The sequence below is a fragment of the Hemitrygon akajei genome, chromosome 10 (genome assembly GCF_048418815.1).
Source record: "Hemitrygon akajei chromosome 10, sHemAka1.3, whole genome shotgun sequence".
In the NCBI taxonomy this organism is placed as follows: domain Eukaryota; kingdom Metazoa; phylum Chordata; class Chondrichthyes; order Myliobatiformes; family Dasyatidae; genus Hemitrygon; species Hemitrygon akajei.
The window spans coordinates 89,399,464-89,420,416 of record NC_133133.1 but is presented as its reverse complement, the minus strand read 5'-3'; the positions used below and the strand labels follow the sequence as shown (position 1 = coordinate 89,420,416).

At 41.4% G+C, this 20,953-nt stretch overlaps 1 protein-coding gene across 4 annotated transcripts in view; it reads right to left on the bottom strand.

Annotated features, from left to right (window-relative positions):
* Positions 1–20,953, bottom strand: part of LOC140734525 (U2 snRNP-associated SURP motif-containing protein-like) — a 90,199-nt gene that overhangs the window by 33,060 nt on the left and 36,186 nt on the right. For all 4 annotated transcript variants that reach the window (XM_073058603.1, XM_073058606.1, XM_073058605.1 and 1 more), the window contains exons 15-21: positions 17,013–17,175; positions 16,625–16,704; positions 16,453–16,540; positions 11,036–11,164; positions 2,981–3,143; positions 1,594–1,689; positions 950–1,013 (exon numbers count right to left, since the gene is read on the bottom strand). In XM_073058603.1, the coding sequence (XP_072914704.1) occupies positions 950–1,013; positions 1,594–1,689; positions 2,981–3,143; positions 11,036–11,164; positions 16,453–16,540; positions 16,625–16,704; positions 17,013–17,175 (783 nt within the window). The remainder of the gene's footprint in view (positions 1–949; positions 1,014–1,593; positions 1,690–2,980; positions 3,144–11,035; positions 11,165–16,452; positions 16,541–16,624; positions 16,705–17,012; positions 17,176–20,953) is intronic.

Below are 20,953 nucleotides of genomic sequence, written 5' to 3'. Positions count from 1 at the left end.
TACTTGCAGAGCCGAAATCGAAAAGTTCATGTGAAAATAAGTAGATATTTTAAGGACTAATTCTGTGAACAGATATTGTGATACTTCCTAGCTTCTAAATTGTGTTTCTAAAACAATTTGGTAATTTACTTATTTTGGTAAATTCTGTGATTTTATTATTAACCATTCAAACATTATCAATTAACAGTATATGTACACTAATGGACATACAGTTGCTCATATTAAGACCATATTTACAGGCCTGATATCCATGACCAGGTCCTATAGCAAATTCATTCTTCATCAGGAGCATCAGAATCAGAGCATCAGCAACTACATAGGGACTGACAAATTGTTGCAAATTCAACAGCTTCAAAAGATCAATCAAGCTTGGCTCTGCTGCAAAACTCTGATTACTTATAACTTGGTTAAATACCTAGTTATTTAAACAACTGGCACAACTGCATTAAAGACGTACCAAATGAAACTTGAAAACTAAGTCAAAAAGTAGTAACTGTACCAATAATGCAAGTGAGAGATTATTATTTGGTACTGAAAAGAATGGTTTCAGCAAAACTCAAACTGAAGAATGGTCTATGATTCTGATTTCAACAAATAAAAACACAGCTAGACAACTTCAACAGGATGTCAAAATCAGGTCTAAAATTACCAAAAGCCTACTGGTAGAGGAATATTTATACTCCAATGGTGGTTGTCTTCTTAAAACTTATTATTCTGTTTATTTTGTATTCTTGTTTATCAATCATAATACTTTCTAGCACTAAATGTTTCAGCATCATACTCAGAAACTAGACCAGGATTGTAGTTTAGCCAATTTAATTCAGAATCATCAGCTATTGTGTACGGCTGAACTATAAACCATTTGTAAATCAAAGTTACAAGCGCAAGTGACATATTCTGCAGTTAAGAATCTATAAATCCCTAAAGTAGTAAGTTAGAACCAACTTACTGAATCTCATCCTTTTCTTCTGACTCTGTGTGATCAAGAAGATCCCATTTTGATGTGGTAATTGCTACAAAGGTAAAATTCACATTTTCATACTTCATTGGCCAAACAGAATTGTTCAGTGAAAGTACAACAGGATAAATAATCATCAGTACAATCTATATGTTTTTAGTTTTATTTCTCTGAACAAAGATTCCAAACATTGATAAACTCCACTTAATTTCAGCATTCCAAACTGAAGATCAATTGATTTTTTTAAAAACTGAACCAATTTTAATTATTTAATTTAAATCTATTGGTGGAAGAAAAGATCTGTCAATATTCATCTGGATTGCAGATTCCCTCCACAGATGCTGCCTGACTTACTGATATCTTTCAGTAGTGTTGTTTTGCTCCTGATTCCAGCATCTTCAGTCTCTTGTGTCTTAATTTAAATTCATACTTAATAATTTGCAAATAGAAATTTTGTGACAAAATATCTAGAATTATTTAAAATATAGCTACTCACATTAAGACCTGAGAGTTTTATTCTAATCCTTGAATTCTAGTCAAGCTTAATAACAGTAATAATAAAATCCAGATTGATCTGTGATATATAAGCATATTGACATAGTCAACATCAAAAGTGATAAATTAAGAATTCATACCATGAGCTTCCAACTCGGATCCATCCACAGTTTCCCATTTTGAAGGAGCAATTTTTAGGAATGGTTCTTCCTTTTTAGTAACTATAATTTCATCCACTAGGGAATAAAACAAAATATTTCTCAAATGACCACCAAAAGATCAAATTGATTTGAGCATCTGATCTTTGAGTGCAATGAGGTAAAATAAAGTCAGCTTTTGTTTCTCTGCCACGTATCCATGCTGGCACTTGCTTGATGTCTTATTACCTGGTCAAAGTTTTGTTTCAGGTTTTGGAACTGTGATGCAAACATTAACTCCTAACTTCCCAGTGACAAAGTAATTTCATAAATTCTATATAAGCTTTGGTGTCGAGATAAAAAGAAAACACTACCCTAATGGAAGGTATATGGGAAAAATGTTAGAGAGAGACATTAGGCTGCTCATGCTTACTTCTTGCCAGTTCTGTCAAAAAGTGCTGAGTACTTCCAACTTACTGTCCAGCTCATCTCCAACTTTTACCCTTGTACAATCAATCAAAGGAGCACAGATGCTAACAGCACATGGTCTGAAAGCTCTTTGAATCTGGTCCCTTAGCTTTACACCAACTATGCTTTGTATAACTTGTGTAACCCCACTCATCCACCTCAGGTTAAGGTGGATTTCAAGCAAGAGGTAAACTTAATTTAATCACAGTTTAATATTTTTAATTGAAATCAGGACTTAAACTACATTTAGTTATTTCAAATTTATTGTAATAAAAAAATCCTTTAACAACTAGAACATATTTAACTGTTGGTAACCAGAGTCTAGTTTAAAGGGGTTTGGCAAAAGCAAGCTGTCAAAATGTCAGGGTGACAATATTCTACCTGAGGCCTAGTCATCATCACTCCTGGGACATTCAGGTTTATAAAATAACCTTCTACATCTGGATTAGGTCATGGCAGGCAGGTGGGCAGAGCAGCAGAGAATTTGTGAAGTGTGGTAGATCCAGTATAAGCCAAATGACCTTTCTGAAACTGTTCCATAACAGAAATCAGTAAAACATCAGATATATCAAATCTATGTATATAAATGCTAGTAAATAAAAAATCAATCGTAAGATGTTCAACAGAAAAAGAATTCAAAAATGTCTAACTATTCAAATGATAATTTTTCATTCAGTAAACCTTAAAGGTTTAGTAATATTACATTTTCCAAAAAAAACCTTAAATCAGCGCAATATGATACTAGAGTTGCATAAACATATGTTACCTTAAAGCTTTGGATAAATGAAGCATTGGTGAAATGGAGCATTTTAACTTATACCACTAGATATAATAAAGCCTTATCCAAAAGAATAAATCTTCATATATCCACAGAATTCTATCCACAGTATGTTGGTTCTATCAATATTATCATTGTGCTTACTTGGCATGCCATCAAGGTCGTCAATTGATTTCAAAGGAATCCCATCAATGTCATCTAACAGTGCTCCATCTAGTGGAATTCCATCAATTGGCAATCCATCAACATCATCTAATGAAGCAATGGGGTCACTATCAATTGGTATCCCATCCACATCGTCGTGCACCTTAATAAACACACATTATAGCAACATAGAAAATAAATGAAAATGCAATGATAAACATCATACAGATGAATACTTCAAGTTTCCTTGTATGTAGACACAGTATATACCATCTTAGAAGGGAGATTGTAGAAGACGTACTAATTTCATCAAATATAAAATAGGCAAAATAATTAGGGACATGGCAAGTTGTAAGTCAGGAATGCTTAGACTGAAACAGCACTTCTAAAATAATAGATTCTAAGGCTTTGCAATTCTGACTTGGTACTTTTGTGCACTGTCTGGGTTTGTAGAATGTTGATAGATGGAGACCTCCAAATTTATAAATCTGCATAAGTGAGATTGTATTTATTAAATTACCTTTGGATTGAGATTCTGTGCCCATATCTGATCCATCAGCATTCTAACATCTACACCTTCATGAAAGGCCCTTCTATTTATTTGCTCAGCTTCAGTTTTATGCTTCAATAATCCAAAGGAAGTAAATTCATAGCGGGGATAAAAACCCACTAAGTTTTGAGTAAAAGCACTCAGTGGATTCATGTTGAGGATGTTGGGTTAGGGGTGAGGGAGGAAAAGATTCTGGAAGAGAATGTTGGAGTGGAAACTGTAGAAGATGACGGAAGTTTGCAAGAATAGTGAGGAAGAAACTTGTTAATGATATGTACTCTGATAGATAGGAAATGGGGGAATTAGGAAGGGAGGGAAAAAAAGAAAATGCATTTATACAGTGTTTCTCAACTCTGAGAACTTTCCAAACTACTTCACAGGTTGCTAAGTACTCCTTAAGTATATTCACCAATATAAAGTTGAAAATGTTGTGTGCCCATCTGAACATAGTAAGATCCAATAAATAGCAGCGATAGCAACCAGCTAATCTGATTTAGAAATGTTGACAAAGATAAACATTGGCCAAGACAATAGAAGTAATCCCCTGTAAAGCAGTTAAATGGAAACTTGTATGTTCACTTGAGAAAATAATCAAGTCCGAAGTTTAAACATGAACAACTCTGCAGATACTGGAAATCTGAAGCAATACACACAAAATGCTGGAAGAACTCAGCAGGTCAGGGCCAGAGAATTGGGATAATAGAAAGCAGACTGTGTGATAGCAATAATGAATATGTTGCTTGATTCTGGGAGCACCAGTCATCGGTTTGGTCTGAGACTAATATGATTACAACATTGAAGTACTACAAAGGAAGTGTGGGGAAGTAACAAACTGTGGGGAGTTCACTTCTCAATGATTCCACTTCTCAATGGCGCTCAGCTCCAAAGTTTGACACATTATCAGAGCGCAGTTGTCCTTGTCTTGCTATAAAGCGTCAAAGTGTGGGGAAGTCTCTGTTACTGAAGTATACCAAAAAAAAATCATAAATTGGAATACAAAGATACAAGGTGGACACTAAACTTAGAACAGATATCGGGAAATTTTTATTAACACCCAATCAATTTTAGATTAGTTTATAGATAGTGTAGCAGTTACTTTAAAACAAACTAAACCTGCTGAGACACTAAGCCAGGAGATCAACATTGTATGATGCATTTCTAAATAACAAGGTTCCAAAGTCGAAAAAGATACATTCAATCATTTATTATGAAGCCAGCAAAGATAAACAAAACTAAATTAGCGATATAGCAATCTTAACATTCAAATCAGCGTAACCAAGCATTCTAATTAGCAATATCAGAATTAGCGTTCAATATGTATTTAAGCATCATTAAGCGAAGTTGGGGGTCAAAAAAGACTAGTATTCTCTGCAGCTCAACCCTTCTCCATTAGATTAACTAAGCTAAGACAAAGCGAGAATATATAACTATACTCATTTACTTCTACCTCGCCCCACCGTGACAGATACCATAATAAATACACAAGAAAATACAATACAGAAATAGATACAAGTCTCTTACATCCCAATCGCTTAATTATTACACTATAATTACAAGTACATACTGCTAAAATAGAAGACATGGCATTTTCAAGGAGAAGCATCTTAACATTTATACAAATGTCCTCTTTTTTCTTCCAGTCAAGTCATGCAACAGTCACCTAGGCCACTGTTACCAGCACTTAGCCCAGTACAGAGTGATCTTTACCACCAATCTCTGTCAAATCAATAAGCCAAGTACAAGTCATGATGCGTCTAGAGCTGCAGCTCCTCAAACCTCTGCCTTCTGTAGAAGATAAATTTTGGTTACAGGCCTGTCCAGACAGCTGGTCTTAGTCTTCATGTGCACCAGCCGCACAAATCCTCGTCTGTCTAGAAAGACATGAATGACTCTTCCCATGATCTGAGTTTCGAGGGACTGTTGCCAATTATAAGCAGAATATCTCCTAGGCGGAAATTGTGTTTTATACCTGACCATTTCTGTCATTCCTGGAAGTGTGGTAGATACTCCCTGACCCACCATTTCCAAATAATTGGGATTGGAGGATGCTTTCGTAATTGAACAAGCATTGATAATAGCCTCTACTTACCAAAGTACAGTGTGGGAACAATCTTCATCTAGATTCTGTTCCTTCATAGTGGAACTGAGAACCTTTCATGCAGACCTGATCACTCTCTTGGGGGGGGGGGGGGTTAAAAATCCATTTAATTTCCTTGTGAAGAAGGACATCAATGATCCATCAATGATTCCACTTCTCAATGGCGCTCAGCTCCAAAGTTTGACGCATTATCAGAGCACAGCTGTCCTTGTCTTGCTATAAAGCGTCAAAGTGCATTAACAAAGGAATATTTGTCAAAAGATGTTCACTTCAATGTGAACAGCTCACACAGCTAGAAAGGTAAATATGACCGCACAGCTCTTCAATGTACTCCTGTCCATCACCTCTAAAAGTCCAAAGTGGTCCACTCCTACACATGGGGTTGGAGGTTCATCTGGAGAGACCCTGTCCAGAGGTAGATCTGCCATTTGATGGCACCCTGGAGCTGTGTGCAACTGTCAACGACTACAGAATTAGACAGCATTCTTCTTCTAGCTGTACTAGCACCGGGAATCCAATACTTTGGGGCAGTATGTGGTTACGGCCACCATTTCCCACCTTTCATATACCTGCCTCAGAATGAGGTCTAAGATTTGAAGATCTTAGATTTGAAAACAACTGGATGTTTAGACTCTACAGGCCTGGCTGCCCTATTAAGCTGTCCACCAACTCAAAAAAAATCTGGAAGTACTGGATTAAGCTTGAAAATATGGCTGTTCCTTTTCACACTTGCTCCCTTTGGCAAACTTGAGAATTCATCTTGAAATCTCTTTCTTTGGCAAACCCCAATGATTTCCTTTCAGCCTTCCTGCGCTCCTCCACTGAGAGATAATCTCAGCTGATCTGACCTTTGGCCTTCTCAATATCTCTCTATTCATCCATTCAGACTGAGCAAGAGCAATGTTCACTTGCTTCCTCTTCCAACCAAGAAACAAGATCAAGTTCTTAAATGTAGGAATCCAAGCCACTGTTTTCCTCAAATGGGTAAAAACAAGAAGTGATGTATAATGTTACCGTATCCACCTCCTCTTCAATCTGCATGGCACTCACAGTAACACTCTTCTTGACTTACCGATCATATAGCAGAAGGTCTCCAGAATGATAAAGATTCACAGGCCATTTGCTTTCAGACTGAGGAACATACTGAGGCCCTGACATCCATGTCTCATTCTTCAATAATGCTTTCACCTTCAATGGTCGCAGAGGCCGCATCTGTCCGGTTGCTCAAGGTGTTTAGTTACCTCCATTGAGATGCTTGCAAGACCTTAAGAATTTCTGAAACACTGTTTGCAACGAACCTGGAAGTTTCATTCTTGATTTGCTTCAGTATATCAAGTACTACTGGTCCAAAACACTTGAGTCCTGAAGCTGAATGTTCAACTCTTCACTTGTATTTGTGAAGTGGTATAACTATGCAGCAGTAACTTATCCAAAATCAAGGGGTTTCAAACCTAACAGCCTCCAAGTCTTCCAACTGGCAGAGTTTTTCCAGCCAGCTTAACCACTCATGAACAGCTGATGTTGGTCTCGTTGTCCTGGCTATCCCTTGAGGTTGAGGATGATGGTCTTCGTTCCGTTGATCCATCACAGAGTGAAGACACCTGTGCGTGTATTTGTTTAACATGCACTTGACGTTGTACTCCAAGAAGCACACAATACTTCACAAATCAACCAACTGATCACAATGGCATGGAAACCACAACGACTGGAGCTGATGGATTTGTTGCAGCCTTCATAGCTGTTGAGTTCGAAGTAACTTCGTCTACCTGTTCCACCATTGAGGTCTTGGTTGGATTGTTCTTTGTCAGGGACTGCACCCTCGACCTTACCACCTTGGGTGACCCTACCAGGAGCATAGCTCCAGATGCCATCACTCTTGGGATCTCAGGACCACACAAACTTCTCCAACACAACAATGTGGCAATCCACGGAGAAATGTTGGTATAGTGTCATTCCAGACAAGCCCTGTCTTACAAAGATGTTGTTGGATCTTCTCAGCAGATAACACCACCAGACTCAAGATTCCTAAAGGATCACAGATGCAGCTAATTATGGAGAGGATCCCTTTCTGCTGAGTGGTCTATCTTGGATTGTGATCTTAAATTCAAAAGTATCAGACTGAATGCACATTGCATACCCAGTACTCTCTCATTCCTGCCTTTCTTTCGCTCTGTTTTCTAGTATCACAGCTAGTACACTTTGACTGGTGCTTATCCACTATGAGTTAAAAGCAACGTCCAGCACAAATGGATACAAGGTCATGAGAGAGAGATACCACTTCTTCCTTAAGGGTCACTGATGGAAGGCAGTCATCACAACAGAAACAATGCAAAACCTTATCCACTGTCATGTAACTGAACTGTTCTTCATTATCTTCAGTGCATTTCCTAAGAGCGAAGTTAGCACAGCTGGGTAAAGAAGTTGCTCCAAAGAGATATACCAACATTCTACACTCCACCATATCTTGGCTGAGGTCACCATCAGAGAACCTCAGTACATCTGCATCTTCCACTAGTACTTTAACCTGATGAAACTGCCTCAATATTTGTCATGATCACCACTGGTTCTTTTCTGAATTTGGTTATGACTTTTATCAGTGAGCTAGCAAGACCTGGAAAAGCTGAGCATTAAGTGATATTACCTGAAAAGTCACTCCACAGTCAGAAACACAACATAAAGTTTCCCTATTCTAGGGAGATAAACACCATGACATGGAATACACCAGACTTTCCCGTCACTGCGTTCCAGATCCTCTGCTGGCACTTTTTCAACATAATGTTTGGAAGACATCTTTCATGAAAGTTGTGTAATCAGTGTGAAATGAAAAATCCTTCTTAAACCTCTTCCTTAGATTTAGGGCACACTGTTGAGCAATCTTCCTGTTATTTGACATGTTAACCTCTTTCGTTGTCAAAGGTAAACTAATCTGGTAATGGTCATCCACCTGTTCTGCAGAATTCATAACCAGCTCCATTAACTTGTGACATTCTCCTGACAAACCAACTTGTTAATCCTGACTGCATTCAGGAACTCTGCTTTCAACTTCCGCTGATAAAGCTCGTCCAAGTTCAAAACTTATACCCTGTTAACTGTCAGCTCTGCTTGTGCACAGTCTCTTCTATCACCATGGTTTCCTTTCAGTGGTCCATTCACAGTCCAAACCAACATTGTTCTAGTTGCATACGGTCCATATTAACACTGTGATTCAGTTGCAACAGCTTTAGCCACATTTGTCTCTACCAGTAGCTTAATTTCTGAATCAATCTCTGACATGTTTCAGGTGAGACCATCTCTGGAAATCCCTCTGTCGAGGAATGTTCCATTTGTGACAGGCAAACTTTCCTGCATATAGATATTAGGTAGTTCACAATAGTTTTTACTATTTAAGCCTGCCACTTCCAATCCTGAACCAATGTAGGTACTCGTGACCTTCTCTTGACCCACATTGCATAAGAGAATGCATATCGTTTTTTCTGTGAGGTTGAGTTTGTTCATTAGGCCCACATTGCAGAACACTGCTGTACTTTCTTAATCTAGAAAAGCACAAGTAACCACTGTCCTGTTACCCTTCTTAGACTTATCTTACACTGGAAATATAAGAAATTTACAATCATGATCACCAGCCCCTGTAAGATATTTAGATACCAAAGCATGACTCACTGATGTGTCTAGATTTTTCACGGCTTGTTTTGATTCTGCACCCTTCTCGCTAGTGAATGGGGTATGCTGGGATGCTTGTCTCAGCATACCTTGCATGAAAGACACTTCCTGCGATCCTTGCTAATGTGTCCTGTACACAAACAGCCAAAGGAGACACCATTTTCCTTCAGGAAGGCAAGCTTCTCACTATAAGCCCTTTTCTCCAGATGAAAAATCCAATGTGTGTTCACCCTCGCAGAACGAACAAACCCTTTTGACTGACGAGACCATTCCCTTCCATTAGTTCCAGGTTCAGTTTTCACTTTACTTCTCACAGTGGTCACATTAGTGGCAAAGCTGCTTCCTTTGGCCTTAGAACAAAATTGTGACTTTGTTTTATTTACACCATTGCTTATTGCCAGCGATGTAACATCATGTATATTCCCAAACACTACATGTGTAGCAATCTTTACCTGCCTTTCTGTAAAATCAACGTCAGTGAAAGTAATCTTACATTTGTTTCTTTCTTGCAGTTTACAGACCACTGTTCTCAATTTATTCCTAAGCATCTTGGGCAATTTCTTTACAACAATCAACATATTAGCAGCTCACACATGTACTGCACTTCTTCCATGGCATTACAACAGCTTGTAGTCTTGAAGAACATTCACGTCTTCAGAGTTGATAAGTACCCAAGAAAGAGCCTTTTACATGTAGGTGGATGCAATTTTCTATTCAATACCAAAATTTTGTTCACATTTGTTTCATACTCCTTTTGAAGGATTTTGATAAGATTAGCCTTAGCTTCAGCTTTAATTTCTCTCTTGCAAGCCCCAAATGCAGGGTCGTTGGCACCAATCCCATGCTTCAATACACTCATGTTATTTTTTCTAGTTGTATAACTCGCAATTAACTGTTCACCCACATCATCAGTGATATTCGATTCAATAAACGTAGTCAGCAAATAAACTGTCCACGCATCCACAACACCCAAAACAGACTGAACAAACAGCTTTCAATTCAAATATCAGCAACCAGACTATTTCAACACCTCAAAAAAACAGACTAATAAACCCTTAGCAAATGCCGCACCATAGAGCAATGGACCCCAATGGATAGGCAGTGCTGACCATTCAAAACAGTGTTCAAACCACAAACACACAGCAGGAATCAACAAAGTCACAGATAATCCTACTGCAAGCTGCTCCTGTTTCTGACATGCTCTTCTCAGTGCTGCAATTCTAATTTCACCAGCAGGTCCAAAGCTATCCCTTGCCATGGACTGGTGTTTATTTGGTATAATTTTTTTTGGTTGACAAAATATAGCATTTACTTTAAAACAAAAGAAAACCACTGAGATACTAAGCTAGATAATTGTCATTGCACATTTAGATGGAGAAGTAAAAATTTTTACTCCTCATGTATGTGAGGGATGTAAGAAATAAAGTCAATTCAATGCATGATGCATTTCCAAATAACCAAAGTTTAAAATCAAGATTTGATTTCTAGCTATATATACAATCAAATCACCCATCTCAGGAATCTATATCTGATCACAGCTGAGAATCAGCAATGGATTTATAATTGGTTTGTATCACTTAGAGGAAACATTTGGACTTACGTGGTCGTTCAATGAACGTCCATCAGTGAAGTCCTAGCTCAAAATGACAGTGTGACAGCATTACTTACAGTACACAGAAAATAACTTGAAAATAAGGATACTAATTTGACATTTATCAGTATAAACAAAAGGAATATCAGTACGTACCACTGGCCTTTCCAATCCATCATCATCCAGTTTCATGAGTCCAAGGAATAAATTCTGTAGCCTAATGAGAAAAGGCTCTGGATAAACAGCCCAGTCTTCCCATGCTCTAAAACATGACATTATCTTTTGCTAAAGAAAAACAAAATGAAAGCTCTTAAAATCAATTTTATCCCCATATACACTTTTAGTTGAGTATTTCCAAAGAAGATATGCCAAGACCAGCCATGGAGAAACAAGTTCTTTATAATGCATCATCTGCCAGCAAAAGGAACACTCTGCTTAAACCAGAGTGCAATCATCATTGGTCAAGTCAATTGACTCAAAAGAAAATCAGATACAAAGCAAGAAAAAACTGTTTTCATAAATGGAAAGAGATTAATATACCTTTAATTTATTAGGAATTAAAATCCTTCATGTAACAGGAAATACAAATAGTTTAAACTATGCACTTTGCAGTGTGCAAAGTGACCAGTTGCTCCAATATTGCTGCATCAAAGCTGGATAGAACTTAAACAAGAAATTAAAACTATGTCTTGTACTTTTGAAACAACTTAAGAAAATCTACATGTAACTGAGCTATACAGTCTGATAAATCCTAGGCCTGATGCTAAGCCAGTGCAAATTCAGAAGAATTTAGATTTTCCTAGAGGGTTACCAATTGTGAAGCAATAATGACAGAATTCTAAGCTAAATGGAATTAACAATATCAGAGAAGGAAGCAAAAAGGATTAAATGTTTCTCTCCTCACAGATAATATGCAAGGATCTCAAGACAAATCAATTTGAGCATGGGGGAATCAAAAACCTATTGCTGGAAATCTGAAATAAGAGCAAAGAAATGAAAATATTCAGATCAGGCATTTATGGAAAGAAAAACAACTTTAACTTTTCACACCAATGCCCTTCATCAGCACTGGTAATTCCAACATTTTATTTTTATTTTTAGCATACTGGGCCCAGTAGCTAACTTCTCACATAGATAATCTACGCTGGCACAACTTTTGCTTTCAGAAAAATACTAAAATAGATTGGAAATTGCAAGAAAAAACTGACTGTGGCGACCCACTTTCTGTGCAGGCGAACTGGCTCACAAATAGCCAGCACGCAGGGGGAGACTTTGGTAGTGCATCTGACGTCATTTCCGCCCGGAGAGGGCGGGCGCTAGGGATTAAATGCCAGCACTGCAAAGTTTGAATAAACTAGTCTCAAAACGGCTTACCAACTGTGTGTCATTATTTCAGCGCTGTGTGTAGCACATCGCTACACTGGTGACCCTGACGGTCCAAACGGGATTTGGACCAAAGATGACCGACTCTTCATCTGTTCACGCAGTTTCACTAACACTGCCGACTTTCTGGACGCTGCGACCACGTGTGTGGTTTAGCCAAGCAGAAGCCCAGTTCCAGATTCGGCAGATATCTTCTGATTCCACGCATTACTATCACGTGGTGAGCGCCCTTGACCAGGAGACGGCCGCCCAGGTTGCAGATTTCATACAGTCGCCCCCGGAAGAAGGCAAATATGAAGCATTCAAAGCGCTGCTCATTGGGACCTTTGGCCTCTTGCGGCGTGAGCAGGGTGCCCGCCTGCTTCACCTGGACGGTTTGGGAGACAGACTGCCGTCAGCATTGATGAACGAGATGCTGGCCCTGGCTGACGGACACAAGCCCTGCCTCATGTTCGAGCAAGCGTTCCTAGAGCAACTGCCCGAGGACATACTTCTGCTGCTGGCCAGCGCAGATTTCAGCGACCCCCAGAAGGTGGCGGCCCGGGCAGGCATGCTGTGGAAAGCCAAAAGGGAGAGCCCGTCGGTCAGATTACCAGGCCACGCGCCCAACAGCAGATCAGACCAGGCCCGGCGGGGGGCGCACACAACACAGAGCCAGGAGTGAGGAGACCAGTGAACAGTGGTGTTTCTACCACCAACGATGGGGCACAAAACCCCGCCGTCGTCGCCTGCCCTGCAAGGGCCAGGTGCCGCTAATGACTATGGCGGCTGGCCACTAGGACAGCCTCTTGTACATCTGGGACAAACAGTCGGGATGCCGCTTCTTGGTCGACACCGGAGTGGAAATCAGCGTCTTGCCCCCGACGGGGTACGACACCCGCAACAGGAAGCCAGGACCCACCCTGAGGGCCGCAAACGGCAGCACGATACGGACCTACGGCACCTGCACAGTGCAGCTGCAGTTCGGCGCCAGCCGGTTCACGTGGGACTTCACACTGGCCGCCATGGCTCAACCACTCCTGGGGGCGGACTTCTTGCGAGCTCACAGCCTGCTGGTCAACTTGCAAGGAAAAAGATTAGTACATGCCGAGACTTTCCAGACGTTCTCCCTGGGTGAAGCCAAGTTGCCGGCCCCACACCTGGACTCCATCATGCTGTCGGACAACGAATTCACCAGAATCCTGGCAGACTTTCCATCCATTCTGGCACCGCAGTTCACGGCAGCCATGCCCAGACACAGGGTACAGCATCACATCCCGACCCAGGGACCACCCCTCCACGCCTGCGCACGAAGGCTTCCCCCCAGAAAAGCTCTGCCTGGCGAAGGAGGAGTTCAAGAGGATGGAGGAATTGGAGATTGTATGGAGGTCCGACAGCCCAGGGGCCTCCCCCCTGCACATGGTGCCCAAAGCAGCCGGGGGTTGGAGACCATGCGGCGACTACCGCAGACTGAACGAGTCTACAACTCCAGACCGCTATCCCATGCCACACATACAGGACTTTGCAGCAAACCCGCACGGGAAAAGAATCTTTTCCAAAGCAGACCTCCTCCGGGGATACCATTAACTCCCGGTGCACCCTGAAGACAGCGCCAAAACGGCACATCACCCCATCTGGCCTGTTCGAGTTCCTCCAAATGCCGTTCGGCCTGAAGAATGCCGCACAGATGTTCCAGCGGCTAATGGGTGCGGTGGGATGCGACCTGGACTTTGCGTTCATCTATTTGGACGACATCCTTATAGCCAGCAGTAGTCGCCAGGAGCATCTGTCCCACCTCCGCCAGCTCTACTCCCGCCTGAGTGATTTCGGCCTCATGATCAACCTGGCCAAATGCCAGTTCGGTCTCGATACCATCGACTTCCTGGGCCACAGGATTACCAAAGACGGGGCAACACCTCTGCCCGCCAAGGTAGACGCGATCCACCACTTTGCCCAGCCCAACACGGTCAAAGGCCTACAGGAGTTCGTTGGTATGGTGAACTTCTACCACTGTTTCCTCCCCTCAGCAGCCCGTATCATGCGCTCTTTGTACACCCTGATGTCGGGTAAAGGCAAGGACATTACTTGGGACGAGGAGGCCACGGCCGCTTTCGTTAAAGCCAAGGAAGCCTTGGCAGATGCCGCGATGCTGGTGCACCCCAGAATGGACGTTCCAACCGCACTCACGGTGGACGCATCCGACACAGCAGTCGGCGGGGTGCTGGAGCAGCTCATCAAGGGGCACTGGCAAACCCTTGGCGTTCTTCAGCAAGCACCTACGACCACCCGAACTCAAGTACAGTGCTTTCGACCAGGAGCTGTTGGCACTGTATCTGGCAATCCGGCATTTCAGGTACTTCTTAGAAGGCAAGCTGTTCACCGCATTCACAGACCACAAACCGCTGACCTTCACGTTCACGAAGGTGTCTGATCCCTGGTCGGCTCACCAGCAGCGACATCTGTCCTACATCTCCGAGTACACGACGGACATCCAGCATGTCTCGGGAAAGGGCAACGTCGTGGCAGACGCACTCTCCAGACCAGCTGTCCAGGCCCTGTCCCTGGGGGTGGACTATGCAGCACTGGCAGAGGCGCAGCAGGCAGACGACGAGATGCCCAGCTACAGGACCCCAGTCTCGGGTTTGCAGCTGCAGGACTTTCTCATAGGCCCAGGTGAGAGGACCCTCCTGTGCGACGTGGCTACCGGCCAACCTCGCCCCATCGTCCCGGCAGCCTGGAGGCGGTGAGTTTTCGACTCCATACACGGTTTGGCGCACCCATCTATCAGGACAACTGTCCGGCTGGTCTCCAGCAAGTTCACGTGGCACGGACTTCGCAAGCAGGTCAGTGAATGGACCAGAACATGCGTGCAGTGCCGAACAGCCAAGGTGCAGTGGCACACTAAGGCTCCGCTGCAGCAGTTCGAACCCACCCACCAGAGGTTCGGCCACATTCATGTAGATATCGTGGGCCCCCTACCAGTGTCCCGAGGAGCGCGGTACCTCCTAACTATGGCAGACCGGTTCACGAGGTGGCCAGAGGCGGTCCCGCTCACCGACACATCTGCCGATTCCTGCGCCCGAGCACTGATTGCAACCTGGGTAGCACGCTTCGGGGTACCAGCCCACATTACCTCCGACAGAGGCACCCAATTCACCTCCAGCCTGTGGTCGGCTGTGGCCAGCCTGTTGGGAATGCAGCTACACCACACTACTGCCTATCACCCACAGTCGAACAGACTAGTGGAACACTTCCACCGTCACTTGAAGTCGGCTTTCATGGCCCGCCTGAGAGGACCTAACTGGGTGGACGAGCTTCCCTGGGTCCTGCTTGTAATTCGCACAGCGCCCAGAAGAGGATCTGCACGCCTCGTCGGCCAAGTTGGTGTACGGCGCGCCCCTGGCCGTCCCAGGAGAGTTCATACCAGCCCCAAGGGGGCAAGAGGCAGAACCCGCAGCAGTCCTGGACAGACTATGCGAGAGGCTCGGCAACCTGGCCCCCGTACCAACGGACCCCGACCCATGTACCCAAAGACCTGCAGAACTGTAAGTTTGTGTTTGTACGAAGGGGCGGACACCGGACACCGCTACAGCGGCCGTACGAGGGGCCATTCAAGGTGATCAACAACAACGGGTCCACGTACGTTCTGGACATTGGGGGGAGAGAGGAGGTTTTCACGGTGGACCAACTCAAACCAGCCCATGTGGACTTGGCGCAGCCGGTCGAGGTTCAGGCACCGCAACGCAGAGACAGAACTCCCAAACAGAGGCTGATCCAGACTGTGGATATTGGGGGGTGTATCGCCGGTTCTGGGAGGGGGTGGGTTATGTGGCGAACCACTCTCTGCGCAGGCGAACCGGCTCACAAATAGCCAGCGCGCGGGGGGAGACTTTGGTAATGCACGTCTGACGTCATTTCCGCCCGGAGAGGGCGGGCGCTAGGGATTAAATGCCAGCACCGCGAAGTTTGAATAAACTAGTCTCGAAACGACTTACCAACTGCGTGTTGTTATTTCAGCGCTGTGTGTAGCACATCGCTACATGACAATGTTACAACAAGGGATCACAATGCTTCAGATGGAATCAAAGGAACCTCCATCGGCATGCAAGGCAAGTTAACCCATAATTTCACTCCATGCTTTGTTACTGTTTTGAACAAGTTTTAATTGAGCTTACCTCAATTTTAAACTTTTGATTGCTACAAAACCATACCTTGAACTGTTCTGCTTGAAGCCTCGCTTGAATCACTTTATGTGCTTCATGTAAATCAGTAAATATCTGAGGGAGTTTGGTTTCAAAGCTATGAAAATAAAAGAAAACCTAAGATACACGAGCAATGATTTTCCAAAAATAATTTATTTAATTTTCAATAAACAAAACTTACTATTTCCTATAATAAGATGCATTGGCAACTTTGGCACAGGAATTATAGAGTATGTCCGACACCAAGTACAATCTTGCTATCTGCAGTAGAAATTGAAGTATTATAATGTTAGTTGCTTTACTTCTAAAGTCATCACTTCAGCCATTTCCAGTAAAAGCAGCGAAAAAGAAATGCCAATGTTAAGCACTGTCTAAATTACTAAACAAATGATCAAAAATATTTAAATATCAGACTCACTGAAGGCTATTTTTACCAGACCACTTTAACCAATTAATGTTAAAATATTTTATGGTATACAATTGCTGATGTACCAGCTGCCTCTAAATAATTACCAAATTCTTACGCATTTTAACTGATGTATACAGATAATAAACTTTTTAAAGTTTACCTTTTTCTGCAGTGGAGTCTGTAAAATAGACAGTGATTCTGCAATACAATCCACTATTTCCTCTGCAGCCTCTGCATTATTCAAACAGAAGACCATAGCATCGCCTATACCATTGCGATGAGGTGCCAAACCTCTCAAGATATTCTCCAATTTATCTCTTTGCCTGCAAGTTTTATAGTGTGTTAGCTACACATTTCAGCTATACCTAAACATGTTTAAATCTTGACTTCAACTTTCAATACAAATAATTAACATAACATGAAATAAATCCCAATTTTACTATCAAGGAACCTAAAACAAACAAGTTATGTTAGAGGAAGGCATTGTTTTATGCTTTAAAGTCTTTAAATTGGATCAATGATCTAAAAACATAACTGACAAGATATGCCATAATTCGGCAAATTTAGCTTAAATAGCCATTTTGACTGATAAATTGATCTAGCTTCAATAAAGAACACTACAAATATTTCGCTTCAGTTTATCTTAGAAGTGACTGGAAATTTCACAGTAACTGAATGCATCATCTTTATGTATACTTTTAAACCTATAGAACCAGATTTTGCTGAAAAAATGTCTAAATGATTCATATGATTAATGTGGAAACAGGAACAGTAACATGTTAAGAACAAAGTAAACCATGAATTTCAAAGCAGCTGCTTGGTTTGTGCACATAACCAACTTATGAATGCCTTTACACTGTTAACCTCTCTATATAAGCCTCTCTCTTTCTCTTCCCAATTTCTCCTGCAGTCCCTTATTTAATATTAAATTGACAGCATCTATAATTTCATATTTCAGTACTTTCCATTATTTTTCGGTCTTAAAATCCTACTAATTAAAGAGATGCATTGTTGGCTCCACTTGTGCCCAGATATTATGCTTCCACCCATATAGCTGTGCTGGTAATTATCAACACCGGTAGAGGGATAGGAGTATAGTGGGTAAGTTGTAGCACTAGCACTGAGGCTTGTAAAACAGATCCAGAGGCATTAACACAGATCTTTTCATGGCAGCCAGAAAATTTAAATTCAGTTAAATCTGGAAAAGACCTGTCACATGTAATAATAAATAAGAAAACATGGTATTGCCATTCATAACGTATTTCGTTCACTAATATCATCAGGAAAAAAAAATTGCCATTCTTACCTAGTTGGCCTACACTAGGTCCCCACCATCCAAGGCAATTCCCTCTTCTTGCTATTAGCATCGGCAGGAGGTACAGAAGCCTTAGGTCCCAAACAACCATGTTCAGGAACAATTATGTTCCTGAACCAGCGTGGATAACTGCGATCACCATGCTGAACTGATTCTACAACCTACAAACTCACTTTCAAGGGCTTTTTACAATTCAGATTCTCCGTATAGTTTTTTTTATTTGCTCAGTTTATCTTCTTTTGCACATTGGTTGTTTGTCAACCTTTGTTTATGTATATTTTCATAAATTCTATTGTATTTTTCCCTGTAAAGCCTGCAAGAAAATGAATCTCAAGGTAGTATATGATATCATATACGTACTTTGATAATAAATTTACTTTGACTTCAGAACATCTGCTTAATGCTTAATTATCCTCAGAATAGCTTATCAAGAAATGCTGGTCCTTTAACAACTTACACATTCCATGAACAAAGAAAAAACATTTTAAAAATCTATTCGTTTTCTGGGATCTGTGTGGTTAATGGCAAGGATAATTTTTATTGCCATTCCCTAATTATTCCTCGAGAAAATGGTGGTTAACGGCTTTCCTGAACTGTTACACTCCTTATGGTGAATGTAATTGATTTTACTATTTGCTATTTCACTAAATCATTGATCACAATCAGCTATTTTTGTGATCATTACTTCCAGTTGTTTTTTGCCTAATTTATTGGAGTTCTTTTAGAAAAGCACTATTGGAACAAAAAAGGCGAAAACAGTGAACGTAGTCTGATTTGATCTCCCAAAGATTTCTGATAATATCCCACTCAGGAGATTAATGAATAAGGGTGCTGCACAGGACCAGAGGGGGTGGGTAATATAATGACTTGGATTGAAAAGGTTAGTCGGATAGAAGCAGAGTGGAAATAAATGAATTGCTCTCAGGTTGGCAGCGTATTACTAATGAAGGAATCGGTGCATGGACCTCAATATTCACAATTTTTATCAATGATTTGTCTAAGACATTAATTTATCTTATTTCCAAATTTGATGGTAAAACAAAACTATGTCTGATTGCGAGTAGGAAGTCGTAAAGGGGCTTCAGTGGGACATAGATGATCTGAATGAGGCGGTCAGAACAAAATATATACAATACAATGTGAAAAAATGTGAAGCTATTGCTGCACAAATATTAAGCACACTTGCACACAAGTCATTGAAAGCTAACACTAGGGGTAACAAGTGATTTAGCAGAGCAAATATGTGGGTATAGTTCTGATTACTTTCACCACACTGGTTCCAGTGATGGTAGTTTTTGTCTACAAGTCAGATGATTTCTATAGATCTCCAGTCCCAGTACCTATGCCTCTCTATTTTCAGGCACCTATTGCTCTATTTTTCATTTTGTATGCACCCTATATATTATTGACTAACCAAAAAAATGCATGAAAAATATTGAATATTGCAACATACTAGAAAGTTCATTATTCCTTCAGATGAAAAAAACTACAAATCTCCACCAGATCTAAAGATACTACGATTCAATCTTATTATGCCATACACAGTTACACAGAAGTAACAAATGCTGTTACGTCAGTATCATCTGTATGTAAAGTAAATTATGGTAGCAAATTAAGAATGCATTGAATTTCCAATACATGCTGGTCAGTATTTACATTGCTACCTAAAAACAAAGCAACTTAACTAAGACGACAAAGTAACAAGTTCCTGCAAACTCAGAAGAATCAGTGGGAAGTAATAGAAGAATGCTGAATTCCAGTAGTACTATCGATGTTATCCAAAAATATTGATGTTACAGCAACAAAATAAACCACTGGTTTACTTTGAAAGTAACAAAATTATGAGACAGTGAATACTTTCAACAACACATACACAGTGCTGGAGGAATTCAGAAATTCAGCCAGCATTTATGGAGGGCAATACATAGTCTATGAATTGAGTTGAAGCCTATCATCAGGACTGGAAAGGAGGGGAAAGAGGACGGAATAAGAAGGTGGAGAGAGAGGAGGGGGTACAAACTGGCAGTTGATATGTGAAATCAAGTGAGGGGGGAAGGTAGGTGGGTGGGGGAGGGGGATAAAATAAAATGCCGGAAGGAGATGGGCGGAAGAGGGAAAGGGCTGAAGAACAATAACTGATAAGAAAGACAGTGCAGGATGGAAGAAAGGGAGGGAGGAGGGCACTAGAGGAAGGTGATGGGTAAGTGAAAAGAGAAATGGTGAGAGGGGATCAGAATGGGGAATGTAAAGGGGAAGAGGCAAAAATTTGGTGAAGTTTGAGAAATTGATGAATATGCCATCAGATTGGAGGCCACCCAGATGGAATAGGAGGTGTTGCTTCTCCAACCTGTGTGTAGTCTCATCATGGCAGTAGAAGGCAGGCTATGGACCGACATGTCGGAATGGGAAGTTGAATTGAAATTGGGTGACAAAGCAGTCACCCAATCTACGTAAGGTCTCGCCAAAGTAGAGGAAGCTGTACTGAGAACACTGGACACAGTTGATGATCCTAACAGACTCACAGGTGAAGTGTCACCTCACCTGAAAGGACTTTTTGGGGTCCTAGAATAGTGATGAGGGAGAAGGACTTGGCCCATTTGTTGGACAAAAGGCTGGATTTTAAACACTCCTTTTATAGCTTGTACTCCTTCTGTGTAATTAAGCAAAATCAAGTGAGCTGACGAGAGGTTCCAATCTGGCATTGATCGGATTGATAAGCACAAAGTTTTTGTAAAGACAAATATCCTATTCTTCAGTCTGAGAACACAGTCATCATGTCCCATGAC